General features: G+C 34.6%; 1 protein-coding gene across 1 annotated transcript in view; it reads right to left on the reverse strand.

The window, feature by feature from the left end:
* The window catches only part of SPEF2 (sperm flagellar 2), a 116,405-nt gene that overhangs the window by 60,838 nt on the left and 31,720 nt on the right, over positions 1-23,847 (reverse strand). Inside the window, exons 18-27 of the mRNA XM_054283437.1 lie at positions 22,106-22,305; positions 20,555-20,682; positions 20,319-20,457; positions 15,865-16,002; positions 13,405-13,565; positions 12,338-12,515; positions 11,405-11,549; positions 9,303-9,404; positions 7,510-7,648; positions 6,138-6,379 (exon numbers count right to left, since the gene is read on the reverse strand). Of these exons, the coding sequence (XP_054139412.1) occupies positions 6,138-6,379; positions 7,510-7,648; positions 9,303-9,404; positions 11,405-11,549; positions 12,338-12,515; positions 13,405-13,565; positions 15,865-16,002; positions 20,319-20,457; positions 20,555-20,682; positions 22,106-22,305 (1,572 nt within the window). The remainder of the gene's footprint in view (positions 1-6,137; positions 6,380-7,509; positions 7,649-9,302; positions 9,405-11,404; positions 11,550-12,337; positions 12,516-13,404; positions 13,566-15,864; positions 16,003-20,318; positions 20,458-20,554; positions 20,683-22,105; positions 22,306-23,847) is intronic.

The following is a 23,847-nucleotide window of genomic DNA, read 5'->3' on the forward strand; positions in this document are numbered from 1 at the left end:
ATGATATTATTACTGCTTTCAGAACTGTATATGCGTTCTTAATGCTCTGAGATTGTTCTGAACTTTTCCCCAGTTGTTCTGAAGATAGTCAATCTTGTGTTTTGTAGGAGCAAATCCCATAGGCTGCCATTTTAAAAATTATATTTCTAGATCCCATTTATCTCCTACTTTTGGCCAGCAATTTAGTGATTCTTTTAGTGTACCATTGCCATAATTATAGGTCTTTCAAAAGAAAGCAATAAATAAGCAAGAGAAAATGCATGCAGGATGGAAGCAATAAAGTGGGAAATCTATTTGTTCACTGGGAAATAACAAAAGTAACACCCTACAGATGACTTAAAATCTGACTCTCTCTCCTTACTGTGCTGTGTACGTCAAGAACCAAAATTAATGAGTACATAAAACTAATCACAGAGAGAAATGCTATTTCTAGTGCTTTAAAAGGTCTTGAGAAAAAGAGTTTTTGTATGCCACTCTTTTCTACTTTAAAAAAAGGAGGAAATTTTTATATATATATATATATATATATATATATATATATATATATATATATATATATATATATATATATACTATATGATTTGTGGGAATGGATTGTTCCCATTGTTGAAAAAAGTGACAGTTTTTTCCATTCTACTCTAAGCATCCTGAAAGACCATAAAATAATATGAAAAGTAAGAAACATGCAGTTTAAATACATTTCCAATGTGAATGATTCTTGTAAAGAACCTAAAATCTGAGGTAGCAGCTGTGGTCCACATGGACAGCAAAATGAACTGTCCCAGGAGGTTTTTCTGACATGTGCCCAGGTACCATAAACAGAACTGCAAAGAAGAAGAGAAATATTCCTAACACACAGTAAAGATTAAAAAACATAGGCAGACACAAAATCACAAGGTAAGGTGAAAAAGAGGTGGAGGGTTGGAAAACTGGACCTGCAACTTGAGAAGCAAAAAGGGTATAAGGGACAAAAACATTTTAACACCTCTAGAGTGCCTCCTGCTTCTTTTTAGGCATAAGGAAACCTGCGGAAATGTGCTGGTGATTAGGGAAATAGGGATCAGAGTAGACCTGTGATCCACTATCAGGGATAATATTCCCTGTAAGATTGGCCTTCAGTGTTTCCAACATTTTTTTTTTTAATTGACATGGAGAAACTGGGAATATAGAAAAAGGTGGGATCTGTTGCAGTGATGCCATAGAAAGGAGGATACAAAAGGAAGCCAGCCTGTACTACATATGAAGCAATTTATGAAGCAACTTCTTCACATTAAGTTTGTTATCAAATGAAATCAAGAAGAAAACCAAAGTTGGAAAAGCTACATTAGGTAGAATTATTTTTCATTAAAATATTCTTAAAAGGCAGTATCATTCCCTGATACACACAGTGACTGGCAAGCTTTCATATGTTTCAATAAACAGTGCAGAACTTCAAAAAAAAGCAAAAAAATTATTTAGTGAAGATATTATGACCACTAGTGAAACTGAAAACAGAAAAAAACCCCAAAACATTTAAAAAGAAGCATGATAAATGGCAACAGCTTAAGTTTACACTAGACACTGTGAACCAGGACTGTGACATTTTAAATGGAACCTGTGACATTTAAAGAGCAATCACTATCCCTCGGTTATTAAGGCAGACGTACAAAGGAGACTATTTCTTAATGATACCCCAGTCAGCAGAGTATTTTCTATAGGCACTGTATAAAAATATTTCCATAAAGTGATGAAGTAGAAAGTCTCTATTAAACATTCAGATTATACACTTACACAGGTAACAAAATATTAAGAGATTGTAAACTTATACTAGAGATGACAATTATGTTATCATTTATTCCCTCATCATCAAATTTTATCAAAACATTTGAACAGATTAATATTCCCTTCTATTTTCAATGAGAAAAATGTTTCCATAGCAGTTCCTGACTAAAGATTTGGATAATAATCCCTTGCAAATTATACACCAGACTCTGTAGCAATTGCATAAGTATGAATGAGGGAAATAAACCCTGAAGGCTGAACTATATTCTTTTAACTTAAAGACTCTAAAAGGTGGTAATATGGGATACTTCTACCCTTATGTGAAAAAGATAGGAGTCTCAAAAACATGATACTTTTCATCCAAGTTGACAGACTCATCACTCCCTAGAGTCAATTTCACTTGTAAATATTTGCACAATTTGCATACTCACTAATTATTACTGGTGCTGCTATATGTCCAATCTTTGCTAACTGGCAAGAATTGGGATTTTAAACTTAGAAGCACTGAGAATTAAGGTATTTTAGTTGCTGCAGAGATGTATTGAGGGGTGAGATCCTCTGCCATGCTGACTGAAATCTTCAAATCATATATATAGATATACATAGTATATATTCAAATGCACAGAAACATATACAAACATGTTAAATATGTTCCACAAATTTCTGAAATTAAATACCATACATGACTTAGTAAGAGACATAACAGGAGATATAAATTAAACTAGTGGGAGAATTACTAATTTTTCACCTAAAAAGAGATACTTCCTCTGTCCACAAACTTAAAATTTTCATATTTTCAAGTCTCAAAAAAACACATTGAAGGTAAATAGTCTTCAAAAGATGTAAGTTAGAGATGACGAAACTATTCCTATGCTCTCGTATGGACTTCAGTCTCTATTTGCATCAAAGTCAGGCAATTACTATTCTTCAATTGTTTCTACAACAATAGTGCTTGGGGAAAGAAAGCATAATCTGTAGACATTATCCAAGGTCATCCTATAATCCTGACTCAAAAAAAAATTACATCGAAAAGGTAACATTTCAGCTGAGCTACATGCACACTTTATTATAACTGTCTGCTCCAAATCTACCAATACAGTAAAACTCAATTCACAAGTTCACAATTTGAAAGCACACAGCAATGCAATATGGCCATTGGCTGTCTCTTATGCTTACATCTTAGCAGACTATTTGATAGTTTTATAAAAAAGCATTTTAAACATTTTTGGTTATTGGATATAGAGTTTTTTTAAACCGGACTGGTGTCTGTTCTATCTAATTATAGAATCACTTCCATAATTATACTAAAGGTTCATAAGGATCATGCCTGTGAAAAAGAAAAAAAATTAAAATGCTCTTGTGTGATTCAGTCATAAGATAGAGAACAAATCTGGCATAGAATCTACTTTGATCTGCTTTGTATTGCAAAACCACACCCAAATTGCATTCTCTGAAACAGCTTTAGAAGAAAACTGAAACATTCCATATGTGTGCTAATAGAAATGACAAGAGATGTGGTTATAGAAGATCATAGTGCTCAAGGGAATCAAAGGGGATGAGATCTAATGAATATTTTAATTTTTTTGATAAGAAAAGCATGCAGTCAAAAAGACTGTAAGAGAGAAAATAGAAAAATTGAATGTTATTAGCTCCATTTAAGAGATGTCACAGCTGTTCCTATGAAAAAGCACTCTAAAGGTAATATATTAGAGCATTGTTAAAAACTTCATCAAAGAGTTAGTGAAATTAATTAGTGCAGATTCGTGTTGACTTTGGACAACAGCACTTGGGATAACAATAAAACAAGAAATAAACTTTTTTCTCAAATGAAAGGCTGTCAGTAGGTAGGAAGGTCCAGCACAGGCTGTTTTTATGTCCGTTGGTGCTTAGAATGGAGAATAATTTGCTTCCATGGAGAGCCAAGTGTGCGGGACAGCACTAAGTTGTCTGTGAAGAATGGTAGTTCCTTAAAATTTGAGATTCCTAGGAAACACAAAACTGTTTCATAAGAATTCTTCCATGAATATCAAACATTTTTTAAGTATACTGGCACTCCCACTTTTAGTTTTAATTTTGGCAATTTGTTAAATATATTTTGAAAATATTTCCTTTTGACAGGTACCAAATATCTTGTGACAAACCTGTTCACATGGTAATTGCTTCTAATATAATCACCCCTCCTTTGTTGCTCTTTGTTTGCATTTCTAAGTAAAAATATGCTTCATGTAATCTCCATGATGCTTTAGAAAAGCCTAAAAATTCCAATTTTCAGAACAACTTCAGGAAATTTATTGTTCACTACTACTTCTATTCTAGTACAAGGAGATTGGTAGGTTTATTCTATTTAGACTTGTCAAATAGTCTGCGCTCTGTGTGCTTTTTTATGCGAATTTCCACTATGAATGCTGAGAGATATGCTGGGGTAGGTAAGAATAAGAAAAAATATGATGTTTGGCAGCAAATCTAGATCTAGAGGTTCTCCAAGGCAGGGGCTTGTTTGTTACTTTTTGGTATCTTCTTTAGAGATGCTGTTCAACAATTTCACAGCTGCTGTGCAGGGTGCTTTAGTGTTTTTCCCCCTTTCATTCAGTGAGGGACTAACTACTGAGATGTGTATTTTCTCTTGAACATTCTATTGAAAAAGGGGAGACAGAAGCCTATGAAAAATTTTCCTGATGTTTTAGGAAAGAAAGGAGTTTATAATGAAGTGAAGTGATCACCTTAGGAAACCTAGGATGTGATTTATGCAGTCTTAAAATGCGTAAGAGATGGGAGGAAGTATTTTGAAGATGACTTGCATAGCTTGTGCCTTCCATCCTAATTCAGCTATCCAAAAAAGGTAATAGTCACCAAAAGAAGATAATTACATCAGGTATGGGACCTTATTTTGAACAATAATTCTTCCCCATTGTCTCAGAGAACAAGCAACAGCATTCTTTGACAGTCTCATGACTGCTAAGGCAAAAAATTCCCTTTTTCAGATAGTCACGCAAGTAATGTTGGGTGATTTTAGGGAATATAATACAATCAAAAGGGAAATACTGTAGAATGATAAAGACCTCAATTGGTTTTTTTGCTAATTATTATAAATTTACAAAGAAAATAGTTGTTCTGTCCTAAATATGTCAAGAATATTAAAGTTTGCAATAGACAATTTTTTTTGTTTTAAGTATCTTAATCATGAATGATCTAAAACCAAAAAAACCCTTTTAAGTGAAAATGTCAATTAAACTGGTATCTGTGTTTCACTTCTATAGCACTGTAAATGATTACAAACATACAGATTTTTAGTTTCATGTTGTATTATATATGCATTACTATCTGCAGAAGAGGTCTCTACAGGAGATTTTGAAATGCTTACACACACATTCCTACACTAGAGATAAGATGATATGCCTCTCTCTACAGGAAAACTGTAAAGATCTTTCTCCCTAAAGTGGTTTTATATGCAAAAGGAAATTGGAATTGCTCTATAAATATACATGAAAAGAATTTCCCAATAAAGAATTAAACTCGACTTCATTGTGCCTTTGTGGCCTTATTACACTGGAAGAGTTAGATCTTGAATTGTAAGCACTTGTTTACACATTGTATTTCACAGTCTTAGTGGCAATAATACTAACATTATAATTTCAATATGGAACACTGATAATAAAACACTCTGCAAATACACATGTAACTACTTCCCATCTCAGTTTAAAACTGCCTTACCTAAGTTACTTTGTAACATTTATACAGTCCCAAAAATTATTGCAAGTTTTTTAGGCTTCTTAAGACTTAAGTTCCCATAATTAGGGGGTAGACATACAAAAAATGCATGTTTAAAAATGCATGTTAAAAAAAAATTACATGTCTGAGCTAATGCTTGCAAACCACCCAGACAACAGGCACACATTGATTTGAAGAACATAATGGTTAATATTTATAATAGACTCTATATAATAGTTCTATGAAAATACTGATAATTTAAAAATTGTGTTTTAAAATAATATAGCCTGAGTTCACTGAGCTCTCAATTAGTAAAAAAAAATAAAACTTGCATATTTAAGTAAAGCAAGCATGATATACACTGTACTGAAAACCTATTACTGAGACACCTGTTAGAGGAATACTAAACATGTAGTCTTGACAATAAAAATCCCTAGGAAAGCCATTAAAAGCTTTCAACTGGTCTGTTATTTCACATTTTCAATATCCCCTCACTATGACTTTGCTTTTTTATGCTGCAGGATCTTTAACTGTAGTACAGTCTTTAACAATATAGATAACTAATGTTATATTTAGTAATACAGACAATTGACTAAGCTCCCAATTACTCTAGATTTTAAGTAGATAATCAACAGTCCTTTGGGAGTTAAAAGGAAAAAAATTCTTACCTTTAGGTGCCAGCTGCAGAAACTGTGTATGAAGTGTAGTAAGTTGTGAAATAGTTAGAGTACTGCTTTCAGAGGTTTCTATACGTTGAAATTCTGGTGGAGGATCAGGGTCAGGAATAGGGTCAGGAACCATTTTTACATCACCATTGATGAAGAAATCTGTTCCTTCTAAAGTCATTTCATATAAGATTTTGCTAGCACTCTCAATATGATGTCGTGCAACCTCTACCAGTCTTTCAACACTGAAAACATAAATGAAGACACTCATGAGTATAATACACAGTGTTAACAACATAGCTTTGAATTTTAATATGCTTATGCTTTTAAAGTTTTCCTAAAGTAAGAATTTCAAACCCTCTGTGTGGATTCTGTAACTACCAAAATCATGATGAAGTCTACTCTTCCTGTGGCTGCAAGAAATCCTTTGACTGCAGTCAGAAATTTATACAAAGTCAGATCTAAGACACAGAAGAGACCTGGTGGAAAAATACGAAAGCACTTCCTAGGCTGGCATACTGGAGAGGCACAATCTCCTCCTTCGAGTGCAATGAGTACAATTTATACAGGGACAGACATCAGCTGATATCTTTGCAGATTTGGCTTGGAGTGTCAGGTCAAAGGATATGATATTCCTTAAATACTGTGTCTTTGTTAGCACATCAGGAGAGCAAATAAAACTGGCTAGAAGGAAGCAGCTTTGCCTCTGAGCTATTGCCTGTTAAAGCCTCCACATCTTCCATTTATGCCTCTCTTCTTGGTCATGCCCTGACATGGATCAAGCAGCACTGTCCCAGCTATGATTCAAAAGTTAGTAGAGGCCAGAAATACTTTGTAAAAGGCAAAGTCACTTCTTTCCTTTAGAGAGGAAAAGCCATTTAATAATACAGACATTGGTCATTCTATGTCAAATAGTCTAAAGTGCTATAGTGATCCCAAGTACATTTTATTTACTAGGACAGAAAAAAACTGTGAAGGAGAACTTTTTTTCAATGGTCCTTGAAATAATTTTGAGAAATGTAATACGTGGTGATAAGAACAAAAGATGGAGCTTTCCAGTGTGTGTAAAAAACAGGAAAGAAGCTACTGAAATGATACAGAGCTTTCTACTGAATGGAGTAACTGATTGTCTGCTCAGCAATCTGCTAAACCTGTAGTCAAGAAAAATAGCATACCATGATAATTACTTTTACAGCTACAAGCAGAACCTTTTAATCAGCCAAGAAATGAGTTAGTAGCAGTCAGGTTTCTAAGACACCACTACATGAAATTATTATTTTCTACATTTTTTCTAAATTACTCCTGTATTTACTACCTTAATCTAGGTTAAAAAAAAGACCCCAAAAAAATCCTGTTTAAAATTTATACATGTTACCTTGATCTTTCCTCCAAGAAGGTGGATCCAAGCCACTTCTCCATATCTTTATAAGCCTCTTCTGCTTTAAATTTTAGATCCTCAAGAAACGCTAAAGCTTTTTCTTTTACAAGTTCTAGCCGAGATTTTGTGGCTGCCTCTGTTTAAATGGTAAAATCATAATGAATAATATTTATAAAATGTGAGGAATGTTCTCCATCTAAGCACCTAAAGTTCAGCATATTCAACTTTTTAGCTAAAAGTACCTTAGAGGATACTTGCTGCCTGGCTAGTCACTTTTCTGTAGTACAGTTAAGGCTGATGTAATTGTGGCTTCTGTACATGTTCTTTGAGCAGCTGCTAACAGTATGTTACAGAGGTAAGTGCATGACAATTTTTGTCTCCCTGTATTTTCAGAGGTAGGTACTGCATAGACGACTGATAAAACTGCTCTCTTACCACTAACAGAATAAAAGGCAAGGTACATTGTTGCAACAGAGAAATTAAATATTAAATCAATGTTAAAAACTTAGCAACTATACACAACTAGTGCTTTTGCTAGACTCCAGGTATCTGCATAAATGAAAACCACAAGTTCCCAAAAGGCAACTGGATAACAAAGCTGCAAGGAAAACTATAATTCTCAAATACCAGCTATGTGCCTGTGCAAATAGGAAATAGAGTTCAACATGCTCAGCCAGCCTTAGGTTCTTAAGGTTTTTTTATTAAATATAGGATGAAAATGAAGCAATGTCAAGAGGAAAAAAATACATGTTAGTGAATTACTAAAATTCATGTTCATGCATGATCTTCAACGTATTACTATTCTTCTCATTTGGCAATTTTATTCTTGAACTGCTTTTGTATTAAACCATGATCAAAGATGTAGATGTACAAGCATTTGGTCCAACTGGATCTAAAGAAACCTTATGAGTTTGTGGTTTGTTCAATAACTGCTGTTTGCCCTCTATTTTTCATAATAAAATACTACGCAATAGGTAGCCCACCAAAGAGGTACCATGTGATGATGGGCTTGCCAACAGTTGCCAAATAGAAACAATAAAAGCTGGGTTCTGTCTTCCCTTTGATGACAAAACAGTCTTTCTTCTAGTCTAAACCTATCTTTAAAAAAAATTCTCAAACCATTTTCAATTTGGGACTTCTTTCTTCAAACATCTCCTTTTGGCTGAAATGAATGATTTTGTTTGAAAGTTATTGGGTAAGACAGAAAAAGAGACAGAATGCCTGAACAATATGTAAGTTTTCGAAGAGTCTGTTCATAAAGCAGTTTGGAAGAACAAACAAAATCTATGTCCTGCTGCTTGAATCCCATATTGCTTGAAGAGGAGGGAATCAGAGAAAAAAAAATCAATGAAATATGCAAATGGCAAAACATTCTTTCCCAGAACAAAATATTTCAAATACTGAATCCAATTCAATTGAATATTGAAGTATGAGTAACAACTTATGCAAAATCTTTACTCTCAGGATGAATATTTGCTTAGTCATGACAATTAAATTAGATTAAATTATACAGAAGACAAAAGGAATGAAAATCATATTACTACCTTTAGTATATTTACCACAGAATGACTGATGATTACCATACTAAAAGTATTTCCTTATTTCTCCAGACATGACTGACTCTCATTCTTTTTCTTTTTTATCCATCCATTTTGCCTACTGTCTCTGGTTAGTATTGATTAGCATACTAGTCAAATTAGGAATAACAATCACATAGTCAAATTAGGAATAACAATCATCCAATCAACCATAGGGTCTGCACTAATATAAGTAACCAAATAGTAACATACCCTCCTGTTTCAAGGCACTGAAATATTCTTGCTTTATTTTAACTGCCACTTCTTCTTTCCTTAATTCTTCTGGGTCTATAGGAGCTGGAGTGGCTTTTGCTCCTGCAGGAAAACAGACCTCTCAGTCTTTAGATTTGCTTGCTTGTATCATGAAAAAATTGTGTATTGTGAAAAATTACATTTTCCACCTTACTTGATGTGACCATTTATGAGAATGCAAAGGTGGATTCTCAGCTGCCAAATGTAATTTACGTCTGCAAGTCACGCTAAGGTTAACACTGCATATAAATACCCAAGCATATACAACTGTACTAAAGTTTGTTAAATAACATCCTAAAATGTATTTCTGAGTGGAAAATCATGACCGAATAAGTGTGCCTCTCATTTGATCCTAGATGGTCAGAATGTCCTGTTTTATCGTAGTATTTACCTATTTTTTGCAACCAGAACACAAATAAATGTCTTTTGAATAATACTTGTTTCTTCTGGAATAAATTCAAATTTAACAAACTACAGTAAATATGTTATGGTAGTAGTTACCATCAAAGAAGTGAAAAGAATTATGCTATTAAAATTAAAAAAAAAAAAAAAAACCAACCAGAAAGAAAAAGGAGATCTGTTATTTCATGCCCCTTCAAACCTGCACTTCCACCTTGTTTTGACTTACTTATCTATGAACAGATACAGTAAAGGTATTTTATAATGTTTTTAGAGATTTCATGAAATTCTGTAGCCACACAACTTTTACTATTACTCAACAAAATTAAAATATTTTAATTGCTTTGTCCTAGAAGAAGAGCAGATGGAGATGTTACAGAAAAAATATAATGATATCTGCATGATACATAAGGTCAACACAAAACAAATGGTCAGTTCTAGAAGTGATAAAACTACATGTGGTAAGATGTATCACTCTGTTACCAGCCCACAGCTCCGTCCTTGAGAGCTCTCATGTTACAGGAACACTACAGTAACACTGTATTTGAAATTAAATCAAAGTCAATACTTCAGTCACAAATCCATCAGTTCATACCTCATCTTTTACTAGGAAGAAGGCACAGCTTTCTGGCTGCAGTTCTGGTTTTCTGATTTCAGATAATCTTGTACCAGGTCTGAACAAAAATTTGGTTCCAATAAGCAATTCATAAACTTCAAACATGCAACAGCTGCTGAGATTTATCACAAAACTTCTCTAGAAGTCAGAAAATCTGCTACTCTCTTGGCTAAACTGAGATGCTAAACTAAGACTAAGGCTCCCAGGGGCTCACAACTGGCTAAGTATTTGCAAGGCTAAGCTTCTGCTCACTCTGTATGGGCAGAAACAACCAGAGAGAGAGAACTGAGCACAATGCAAAAGAAACTTCTGCCAAAGAAAAAAAGTCAACTGCATTATGCACAATTACTCTGCAGTTACGGCTTTCTAATTTGGAGTATACAAATTTCAGGCTACCCTACACCCACAGGGCCTGAACTTCTCTCTTGTTATGTAGAATATCTTAACAGAAGATACAAAAGTTTAGGCTACAGGCATTGCTTCCTAATGAAATTATATTGCAGACAAAAGGTGAAGATTACATAAACTACTATCTGCACAAGGAAATAGTTGTCAGAAAATGTATAAACAGCCTTGCATGCCACAATTTCTTCCAGAACACTGCCTTCTTTTGCTCTCTTGGAAATAAATTTTGTGTTTTCACCTGGTGGGATAGATTCTTGCCAGACCTATAGGTGCAAAACCTACCTCAATAGGAATCTGCTCTTTTTTAGGACTTCAGCAGTCAAATGTGCATAATTTATTTTACTTGATAAACTAGCTTTAACTGTTCCATTCCAATGCAGAACATGAAGAAAAAATAATATTTACTTCCCATTTAGAATATTTACTTTTACATATAAAAACTACACATGTTTAAACAAATGCAATTGACATTCAAATGCCTTTCCCCTCATTTATCACTATCAGCTTTTTATACTGATGTCACATTTTAAAAGAGAAATTATATCTAAATTAAATATGTTGGGTTATTAATTTCTGTATTATTCACATATTTACATTTCAGTTATTTCAAGCACTGCTAAAACAAAGCCTGCATTTTAAATACCTTTTTTTTTAGGAGGTGATTTGGAAGATGCATTTTTGGCCGCTTTGGTATCTCTCCCAGCCACTTTTGAAGATTTTGAAGATTTCTGTTTTAGCTGACGTTCATTTTCTTCCTCCATTTCTCTAAACTCTATTTCAGCTGTTACCTTGACACCACAGTCACACATAGTACAGTGCATAGTATCAGCTCTGTGCAACTACTGTTTTAAATAACCTATGCTTGCTGAAAGTACTTGATGAGAAGTAGACACATTAAAAAAACAAAGAAGATATTTTACTACTTGACTAAATTTTGATTATTTATCAAAAATAAAATTCGGCAGCAAAAACGCAAGGCAGAGCCATACTGAGTTTAATTCTTGCAGCCACTGTCTGTGCTTGAGGAAAACATTAGAAAAGCAAGAATCAACAGTACACAAAGCAAGCCTAGAGCTACATGATAAAGGGGCAGAAATTAATTTCTTTTAAATGATCAAAGAGAAAATAAAAATCTAACCTAGAAACCAACCATTTGAAAATCTTACCTAATTTACTTTAAGATATATAGAAAAAAGAATGTAACCATAGGGTATGAACATGTGAAAGGTTTGAGCAAACACTGCATCACAGGATTAAACTTAATCCACCTTCTCACACTTCTATTGAGGGATAAGAGAAGAGTTTATCATGGAAGAAGATACATAGAGGCAACATTTGAAATATTTCTCAGTAATGGAATAAAAGGCTCTGTTATAAATATGGAGGTGCTGAAAACACACACTCCAACATTTTCCTCATAGAACTACAAACATATTAAATGGAAATATCAATGGTGGAGCAAGACATATGAAACTGAGATAAACAGTGCAAAGATGATGTGTTTAGACTGCCTACTGAATGGGGGGGCTTTGACTGCACAATCCAAAAATCTTTAAGTAAATAAAACATTCCATACCATATCTGATACTGCTGTTACTGCTGCTTGCCATGTATCAATTATAAGAGTTTTATCATCCCTGCAAGTGGGCACTTCATTTTCAGATTTATTATCCTTAAGACGACTCTTCTTAGTTCCACTCTTTTCTGACTCTGTATTACTTGGTGTAGGTGTTTTCAAAGAAACTAGAGGAATCCTCAAAAATAAAATATAAGGAATAATTTAGATACTGCTTTATTAAAAGTGTCAATATCTACATTAGAGAATACGCTGAAAGAATGGAAATGTTATTTTCAAATTTGCAATAGCAAAAAAAAGGGAGGAACTTTCCTTATGACCAAAAGTGATGAACTGTGTATATGGCCAGAAAAATGTCCAGTTTAAGTGTAAGACCTAAAACATAATAACAGATGGATAAAATTACATCAAATGACTGTGTGATCTGCTGATGAATTCCACATTCAGACACATTATTCAGATAATTTCTTAATTCACTCTAATTAAGTTAAAAATCAGGTGTTATTACTGATGGCATTTTCTATATTGTGAAAGTATCAGGCGGAATCCCTCATATTTTAATATGGCATTCAGTTTGGTACATCTTTATAGGTTGCTTTGACTTACATCTGTTATTACATAACAGTTAATTTGATTTACATTTACATAAAATTGATAACATTTAATTTTATTTATTGGCACAAATTTTAAATCAACTAATGTTCCACAACAATGCTTTACACACATGAGGATTGTGCTGTAAACTGAAAATCAGCAATATAAAGGAAAGAAGGAAACATTCCTATAATAGTAGATTTCCTTCCAAGGCAGCTTTTAAAATGTTTTGCAATTCAGCAATGCATTGGTGAATATGATACAGGTAAATAAGTAAAAAATGAGGGATAAATGCAACCTCTAAAATTATTTGAGATTCATCATTTGACTATAATCCCTGGTTAAAAATTTCTTATTTCTCCATCCTTTGAAATATACATATATCTAATTCCATATACTCCAAAAATCTATCAGTGCATTCTATTTGTTCATTTTATGTGCTCTATTTGTTCCATTTTATGCTGCATTTCTACCTTCTTGGTTCAACTTGATCTTCCTTCTGCTCTCCATTAATAATATCTAACAATGGGATTCTAGTAAAATCTTGAGTGTCTTCTGTTGGGATTTTTCCTTCCATTGCCCTATAATAGTCATGAAGAAGTCTCTTTGTATCTTGGAAACGATCCAGTTCAGCCTGAAGAAGAAAGGACAAAGAGATTGCAATTCAACATAATACCACAGAACAAATTTTTGTTATCACATGTTAATAGAAGCAATTCTAAATCTTAAGAATTTGAGGAGAGCAAGAATCACAGTCATATTTGTTTTTAATATTTATAATATACTGCATGCATACTTCTACTTACATCTATAATATATTCACACTGTCATTTCTCGGCAGCAATAAGAATCTTAATTGTTAAAATAGGAAAAGCTATTTACAGTAAAAAATGTTAAACACATTCAATTTAATTACAATATATTATGATGAATATATATATATTTCCCAGTAGCAAGTACACTAGTGCTAACAAATTACATGGATCTTCTTGTTCAGAAGAAATAAAGTCTAAAAAGCATAAAATAAAAAGGGTTATATGATGGAGAAAATTTTTAAAGTCATACAGTTTTTCTGTACCTAAGTAATCAACAGACTTTGAACACCTAAGTGTCATGATCTTTTTGTGTGAATCATCTCAGAAGAAATCAAGTAAGATTCAAGAAACATTTAACACCTGTCATGTTTTGATTTATTGATTCAGTATGGTGTTAGTTTCTAACTGACAAAACAGTACTAAATATTCATGGGAAAATGTACAAAACCACATTCACAAAACAAAGGATAAAACCTTTGTGGTGTAAACCAGCACTTATCCATAAGTTAAGGAGGAAATATCTTCTACTATAACTGTGTGCATAGAAAGGAATGAAATCTGATAAACGGCATTTATACAAATCTATGTGTTTACACAGTTACAGAGCCACCTGGGGAATATATGTAACCTCTAACAGAACACCCCACAAATGGAGATCTCAATGACAAAGAAGCCTATTTTTGGCTGCTTCTAAAAAGAACAGTTATTACATAAAGTTATATTTTTATTTTATATATATATTTAGTCCTGTAGTTTTAGGATTAATAATTCATTTATTTGGGGGAATATATACTAAGTAAAGCATGAAGTAATGTTTTCTATTAATTTTTTCTTTATGAAAACAAAAGCTTATATATGGTTAATATGTGTTAGTAATTTTAAACAGTTATTGTGCATGTCCACAAAGATTCACAGTGAATCTCTGCTGAACTACATCATACATGCCCACGAAATTCTGTTAGAACTAGGATTGCAAAGATATAACTAGGAGAATAATCGAATATTTAAGCTCTGTAGTATAACTTTGTCTCCTTTACGCATATAGTTCAAGATGGATTTTTTTTAATATTCAGGACTATAAATATCCTAGTTACAGGACCAACGAGGTTCAGACCGTCAGCAGTTATTTGCTGTTTTGACCTCTCTTTTGTCAGTGGCCCAAAGTCTTTAGGGCATTATGTAAACTCTTTGAAAACAAAGTTAAAAATTTCCTTTCTATAGCACTGACAATTTCACAAACTTTTCTTGAATTACCACAACACTCACATGAGATAAGAGAGCGGATCCCTTTTTTATTAAATATATAAAAATAGCAGAGAGAATTAAAGGGCTGAAACCCCACCCTAAACTGCTTAGGCCTGATTTTCTCAGCTAAATTGGCATCACAAGGCAGGTGTTTAAAACACTGTTCTCATTGTCTTTAAATTTGCCAAAACTTTCACAGAATGGTCACTTCAGTTTGCAAAAAAGCCTGTCTGGCCAGTCTAGTCAGGAATACTCCAATCCAGTTCTAAACTAATTTTACACACCTAGAACAGCAGTAACAAGGAAATCTTACTTTACTGCAGGACTGAATGGACTCTTGAAAACTTTGAAGTTACATATCTCAAAGTTCAGTCTTATTTGAAAAACAGCAGCAAATGACATCTCTATCTCAAAACATAACTTGATTCTTTAGGGATTTTTTTTGTTGGTCAGCAGATAAATTCTCAAACCACATCAGTGAAATAAAATTGAGACATGGAAATACTGTAACAGCAAGCTGTGAATGATGTAATTCATAAATTAAAAGGAAATGTCAATATGATCACAGAAGGATAAAGAGCTGTAACATTTATGTCATAAAACTCAAGATGATTCATTGGAGCTCAAAAAATCCAAAAAGCAGCAGTATATAAGAGAGATTGAAAGTTTTGGGGGTTGAACAACAATAGTATTTTTCTTAGTATTTCCTGTATTCCAAAGTTAAATGTATGGAATATCATTTCTTTTTTGTCTCTTAACTTTGTCTATAAATTCAGAAAACAGATGAATATTTGCTTAAGTAATTTTTAATCTTTCACATATTTGGAGCCAACCATATGAAATTTCTCTCAGGCTAATTGTAGCAGTCCATACCTGCATAATTGTAAAGAAATGGTTCATTGCAATCCCCCTACGATCTGGTAACCACCCTTCATTCATGATACCAGTACGTTCCAGCTCTGCCTCTTCCCTTCTGGTGTTACAGATATCCCAGAGAAGATCTCTTAGGTCCTAAAACAGAAAATCAAATATGGCAATTAATTATGAAAGAAAACATTTTTTTAAATTTTATTTTTATTGCCTGGGTATAGGGCAACTTTCTATCTGGGGCTTTTCCTTTATTGTTATAAATATCAACATCTGGTCAGGTCACATGCCTACAGAGGGCTGACAGAAAATTTCTTTACAAGCGTGCCAGAGAGAAGAACACAAAGTTATGAGTTCAGCAAGCAGGCAGCCTTGCTTTCCTCAGGCAGAGATAATCTACCTAAGCTAGACAAATATGACACTATGAATAGCTAAGCTGCCAACTGCACAAACAACTTTGCACTTGAATGGTTTGCTAATTAATATGCTAAGAATAGTACTCTCAAGGGATGGGCAATATGAAAAATAATGAGAAAATTGTGTCAGATTTCAAGTGATTTTCAAACTTGAGTCTCTTCCATACCAGTTTTCTCTAATGTTCATTTAATTAAGGGCTCTTCAGCTAGTGACTATGTCAAATAGCACTATGGGGCTCACTGACAGCACTGAGGGCCTACTAAGCATAAAACATTATGCAACTCATTTGTGCCCTATTGCCATCTCTGCATGGATTTCGTGTTACAGATCATTATGTGTAAGAGGTTATGGGAGAAGGGTGCTGTTAAATACAGTGCCAAGGTAGGACAAGATGAGATGTCTCCAGCTCCAGGCATTTCTACACTACCTGATCTGGGGCAGAAGAAAAGGAGAGGAGCTTAGGCTTCTGGTGAAGTGATTCCATATTCACCAGGTCTTGGTTGCAACCTATTATGTCAGATTCTGTATCTCTTCCCCTTCTGAAGCCACAAGGAAGTCCCTGGGCTATCTAACATATCAATGATGGCTAGAATGTAGTCAAGATGCAGGCAATCAGATATTCATGGCTGTTCACACTGTAGAATATGCACATAAGAATATGCTGCTGGATGAAAAATATTTAAGTGTATGATATGTCTATTGGCAGCGGTGAGTTGCCCCTGGCTCGGTGCCAGCTGTCCACCAAACTGCTCTATCACTCTTCCTCGCAGGAAAGGGGGAGAAAATATTATTGAAAAATTCATGCATCAGGGTAATGATGAGGAGATCACTCCCCTATCACCATCATGTGCAAAACAGACTTGATTTGGGGCAATTAATTTAATTTAATGCCAATTAATAACAAAACAGAATGATGGGAAATAAAACAAACTGGAAAACACCTTTCCTCCCTCCATTCTTCTTTCCAGGCTTAATTTCACTCCTGACTTTTCTCCTTCTTAAATGGCACAGGGAAAATGGGGAATGAATAATTAGGGTGAGTTCACGATATATTTTTATCTGCCACTCCTTTCCCTCACACTCTTTCCCTGCTCCAGGGTGAGCTTCCTCCCATGGAAAATAGTTCTCCATCGAATTTTCTGATGCAAGCCTTCCCAAGGGCTTCAGTTCTTCAACAACCTCTCCAGTGTGGATCCCTTCTGTGTGTGCAGCCCTTTAGGACTGTACTGCTCCAATGGGAGTATTCCATCAGCCACAGCTCCTGCCAGGAACCTGCTCCGCCTGGGCTCTCCCCAGGCTGCTGCTCCTTCACAGCATGCCCACCTGATACAGCCTCGGTGGACTGCATGGACTGCTGGGTGGAGATCTGCTTCCCCGAGGTCCCTCCATGGGCTTCTGTGGAACAACCTGCATCACCACAGCCTTCTCTCCAGGCCACAGGGGAATCTCTGCCCTGGTGCCTGGAGCACCTCCTCTTCCTTCTTCTTCACTGTTCTTTGTGACCATAGAGCTGTTTCTCACATTTTCTCACTCCTGTCTCACAGCTGCCATGCTTTCTTACAGAAGCCACCTCTGCAGCCCCTTTACCACAAAAAAATTTCGTATAAATGCAATACCACGCAAAAAACCACACTAATGTTCTGTACAACTGATATATAACTTTTTCCAGTATGTGTCTTAAACATGTAACATGAAGGATTTTACTCTTTGTCCTCATATTATTTAAGTCACAGTTTTGATTTACTGTAAGCAGTGGAGGAAACTGCAGAGGAGTACAGTGAGTTATATTCCTCTGGCAGAAGCTAAAAGCATGTTTTATGAGTATCTTCTTTTTCTCTCTCTTCACAATGAAGCAGCTTTTCTCTCCTTTTCTTGTAGTGAAGTGGTGAAAAAACTAAGAAAGGATGCATTTGCTCAGTCCTCTCCTATTTGGAACAAGAGAAGTAGTGATAGCAAGCAACTGATCATACTCAATGATAGCAGTCCAATGAAAGAATTTGGAGAAATTTCTGGAAGACAGATAGAGATGTGCTGCTGAAGTGTGTTCTATCCATGGTAATTCTGTGTTTGGATATTTAGGATGTGAGCTGGTTCTGGCTGGGGAGGAGTTAATTTCTTCAGAGCAGTGACTATGGGTTATGATTTGGACTCGTGCTGGAAGCAGTGCTGATAGCACAGGGATGATTTTGTTACTGCTCAGCAGCACTTGCACAGAGCCAAGGCCTTTTCTGCTCCTCACCCCAACCCACCAGCAAGGGGACTGTGGGTACCAGGGAGCTGGGAAGGGACACAGACAGGAGAGCTGTCCCCAAATGACCAAAGGGACGTGCCATACCATATGGCACCATGCTCAGTGTATAAAGCAGAGGGAGAAGAAGGAAGCAGCGGGCACACTGGGGCTGGTTGTGTTTGTTTCCCAAGTCACCACTGTGTGTGATTGGACCTGGCTTTGCTGGGGATGGCCAAACACCTGCCTGCCCTTGGGGAGTGGTGCATGAATTCCTAGTTAGCTTTGCTTCTGTGCACAGCTTTTGCTTTGCCTGTTGAATTGTCTTTACCTCAGCCCAGGAGGAGCTTTCTCACTTTCACAATTCTCTCCCCCATCCCACTGGTGGTGGGTCAATGGCGGTGTGAGGCTTGAGTGCAGGCTGGGGTTAAGCACAACATCAGGCCAAAGTCTTGGCTGCCCTCTGGGCTTTGGGCCTTTAAGGAATTTTACATACATCACAAAATGGGATGGGCTTTTACATTTCCTGGTTGATACCAGAGAAATTTATTTTTCAGATATTACAGCTGGCATTTGCCAGTGTATTAGGTAGAGTCCAGATAAGATGATAGTGTTGAGGAGTCTGTGAGTTTGAAGAAAAACATTATGAAGATTATCACTATTTAATTTCCTCTTTCTTTCTAACAGCAAGGAAGGATAGCTGACAGAATTCATACATTCAGGGAGATACAATGAGCATGGCTTTAACAGCATATAGGAAGATCATCTTCACAATCACCCAGTGGTTTGGGATTCACTATAGGTGAATGGGTTATTTTAAAAAAATCTGAAAATCATATATTCACTCTAAGTGCTTAGGCTTATCACAGTATCTGAGTTTCACTGCGTCATACAGAAGTATAACCTCCTCTTCATATACCTTGAGCTGGATAATGACAAACATGGATTTGTGTTATGAACAAAAGGCCAAAGATTTTAATTTTATCTTTTTAAAATATAGGACAGAGTGATTCCAGTCTTTTTATAATGCCATTCAGTAGAAATTAGGAATATGGATGATGTTTTTCAGTCTTCTACTCCATTCTCTCTGAATATTTCTACGGAAAAGGAGGTCCAATGCTTTTTCCATCTCAGATGAATTAATCTATTATTCCTCAAATGTTCTCTTCAACTAAAAATGTTGTCAGTATTTCTTTTCTCCTTTTTGGGGAGCATTTCTGATTGTGCTCAACTAAAAATCATGTCTGTTCTGGAATGGAATCTGATGAATTCAAAGATAGCTCTACTTTTGCCTGATACTAAATCTGGCTCTGAATTTGTTAGGACATTTAGTTACTGATTTTTGTGAAAAAGAACTCTCAGGACATGACCTAGAAAAGATCTACTTGAATCAAAACATCCCAAGAAATTCTATGTACTTTGTATGAATCAGTTTTAGAAAGCAGAGATTATGTATTATGTCAAACATAATTTACAGAAAAAATAAAACACTGCCAAGTTTTTTTGGATTGTGATAGAAATATTCAACTTGTAAAATCTCTAAAAACCACAAAATGTTAAAAAAAAGAGAGCAGAGAAATATTTATTTTACAGTATACCACAATACCACAGCAAGATGCAAGAAAATTAGAGGCAAAGAACAGAGGAATAATTTTAAAGGACAAATTATGCACAAGAGGAAAAGACATAGTTTAAGAAGAACTGTAAAGAGGAAGAAAGAAGTTAATAATATGATTCATCAAGCTGGTGTTATATCAAGCTTGTATACAAGGAAATAATAGTCTAGAGTATATTGTAATTTCTGTCATTTACTTACAGTAACCCTTTGGTGTAGTTCAGCTTTTGTTTCCTCATCATCTTGCAGCTCATTAGATATTGAATTAAAATCTGCTTGCCACAGAGATACAAACTCCTGCTTAAGATGTGGACGTTTCAAATAATCTTGAAATTTTTTTCTGTAAATTACGGTAAAAATAACTTTTGGGTTACAGAATGGCCCATGAAAAATACAAAATGCTAATATTAATGTAATAAGATACTATTCATACTTACCTAATATCTGATGTGTAATGAATTATAGTGTACTGTTCATCCCTTAGACATCTAAGTACAGTTTTGATCGTATTCATATATGTATTTTCTACCGCTTCCCAGTAAGGTACTAAAAAATCAATCATCTCCTGTGAATTGTTAAAAACATCAAAATTAATTGATTTATTTCTTGGCAATTAATCTATCTGTAGCATTAGAAAATACACAAAAACATTATTTCATGAAACCATATTATTGATTTTTTTTCACTATGTATTTCTTTTGGTTTACAGCTGATTACAGACATTGTACCAACATATACTTTTATCCTGTGATTTCTTTGGGAAAAAGTAGTCGATCTCTAAAGAAATGTGAAATTCCAGCAGAATATTCCAGTATTTGGTTTGGATATGCTCATAAAATAATGATGATACTGAATGATCACTGAGTAAGAAAATTTTGTCATTCATAATTGTTTGGGCTCCTAAAAATCTAAGCTAACTGCCTAGTGTTGCAAAAGTGATGTTTGACGGACTGACTGTTATGAAATGTAAATAAAGGCCATGGCCAGAGGAAACCCAGCATATGTGAGCTGATTGCAGTTAACAGGAAAAACTGGTAAACATTAGGAAAACAATTACAGAACAAATTTCAATTCATCATTGTCCACCCTTGAAAAATCTGCGTCTCAAAAACTGCATGCAGTCCCAGCCACTCCTCTCAAAAAATTTACAGAAGAACTAGAACAGATTATAGCCGGATTGGAGAACAAAAGCAACATTCAGCAAAATGAACACTTAAGAGATGCTTGTCATATCTTAAATGCCCTCAGAGGTTGATTATATAATTATTACTCATTGTATCTCTCAATATGTGAATTACTGTCACCATGGATTAGGGTCACCAAATGATCCAAGCAAAGATCATGGTTTCAAGTGAAGAAACAGAAATATTTTTTCAGAATTAACATAATTATACAAGCTATGTCACAGAGAAGAAAAAGTAAATGGCTTCAAAAAAGCTACTAAACCAAATAAAAATCATAACCATTCGAAGAAAAGTCCATCGAGAGCTACTAAGCTCAAGATACAGAAATACAGCCATTTCAGAAAACCCCTAAATTTCAGATCACTAGAATCTGAGCAGATGTCCTTGGGGAGAAAATATTAGGGAAAAAATATACTAGGAGAAAGATTAGTGCACAGTCTGCTCATTCTTACTCTTTGTATGAGAACCACAGCTTACTCTTGCCAGAGAAAGAAAAATGATCTAGTAAGTTTGTGTTAGTATTTCATAACAGTAAAAAGCATTACTGTTTTGACAGCTGTGTTCTTCATGATAATTGAAAGAATTAAAAAAAAAATTAAATTTGAAAGTACAATTCCTTTTTTTATGTATTTTAGTAGCAACTGTCCTTCGTATATCTATCACAAAGTAATAGCATACTTTTTATTGAAAAATATTGAAAAAAACAACACGCAATGATGTAAAAGGTTTAGGTAGGACATACATAAAACACTAATAAAAATATATACTTTGATATTTAAGATTTTCAGTTGGAATTTAGTGTACCTGGGGAAGTGGTTCCTCTACATAAATCCATTCATCCGATCCTGGTTCAATCACTGGTGGTGCCTCAGATGAGGGAGGAGACTGATCTGTAACTGGTAAAACCTTTTCTTCTTCCTTTGTGACTGGTAAAACCTCTTCTTCATCTGTAACTGGTAAAACCTCTTCTTCTTCTGGTGGTGGTGGTATTTCTTCAGCAGACCCTTGATATGAATGTGCAATTAATACTTCCAAACGTATCTTAAGTATCAATAAACAGAATTAGACATCTTTGCTACTCTCACATGTTCAAAATAATGTAACAGATTCACTGTTTCATTACTTAGGTGCTGTTCATCAAAAACATACTCATGAATCAGGAATTCTCAATGAAGATTGGATCAGTTAACACCTAAACAAACTTGACATCCATAAATGCAAGGGCCCTAACAGGACCATCCCCAAAGGCAGAGGGAACTGGCAGACATAGTAGCTAGCTGGGAGATGTGCTCCCAGCTCATGATCATCTTTGAGAGGCCATGGAGATCAGGACAGGTGCCTGAGGACTGGAAGAAAGCAAATGTCACCCTGGTCTTCACATCAGACAAGAAGGAGGACACAGGGAACTACCAGTCAGTCAGTTTCATTTAAATCCTTGGAAAGGTGATGAAGAGCATCATTCTGGAGATCATCTCTATCCATATGGAAAACAAGAAGCTCATCAGGAGTAGTCAGCATGGATTCACTAAAGGGAAAACACACTTGACTAACCTGATAGTCTATTCTGGTTATATGAACCTAATAGTGAAGGACACCTTGAAAGCTGTAAACATAGATATGGAATTTAACTTTATTAGTTTAATACCCCAGGTATTATTTTTAATTACCCCAGGTAATTAATTTTTTATAAATTATTTTTAAATTCTATTAATTTAAAAAATTATATTAATTCTTTTTATTACTCTGGTATTTTTCCTCAGGGAATAAGTAGGCCTTAAATATTTCTATATAACAGCTGGATTCTAAATAGAAAATCTTCAGTTCATTTGCAACAATAGGAATTTTGCTGTTGAATCTAGCAGGGCCATGAATTATATACCAAGCATATAAAAAACCCTATGAACTAGAAACTGTGCACAGGAATAATGGCATAAACTTTTACAAATGCTTTTCAAAGTAGGTTTTTTTTTGGTGGTAGAAGACATATGAAGATTTTCTTATAATAGTTAGGCAAAAACCTCTGGTTATTTAGAGATCACTATCACTGGTTTACATGATGCATTTGTAACCTTGGATGCTTCATTCGTTTTTCTTTTTTTTTTTTTTTTTAATAATTTTAAATTATTCCTTCTTTCTGGATAATAAGGAGGAAAAAAGAAACTAAGACGTACCAAAATTAAATGTCAAAACCACTTATACTTATCCATATTTTTATGCTGCTACTGATATATGATATGAGATACTGACTCTTTGTTCATAAATAGCAAGTTAGACATTCTTATACAATTATGCTGTCCCATAGATGACGATGATGGCTGTAATTTTTAAACCAGGAAGAAAGGACTGAATTTAATGCTTTAATTTTTATGTGAAATTGGTCCATATACTCAGAAAAGGTGAAAACACAACAAAAAAGTTCAGGCTTCTGGTGCAATTATCACTAACTTGCAAATCCTCAGATTTTTTCAGGGGCAACAAAAATGTAGGTTTGACATATAATTTTATATAGTAATTATTAGTCTTAATTATAAAAGACAAAGTCTTTT

The sequence above is a fragment of the Melozone crissalis genome, unplaced genomic scaffold (assembly GCF_028551555.1).
Source record: "Melozone crissalis strain CALT ecotype California unplaced genomic scaffold, PUWL_Pcris_2 ptg000036l_1, whole genome shotgun sequence".
Taxonomy (NCBI): domain Eukaryota; kingdom Metazoa; phylum Chordata; class Aves; order Passeriformes; family Passerellidae; genus Melozone; species Melozone crissalis.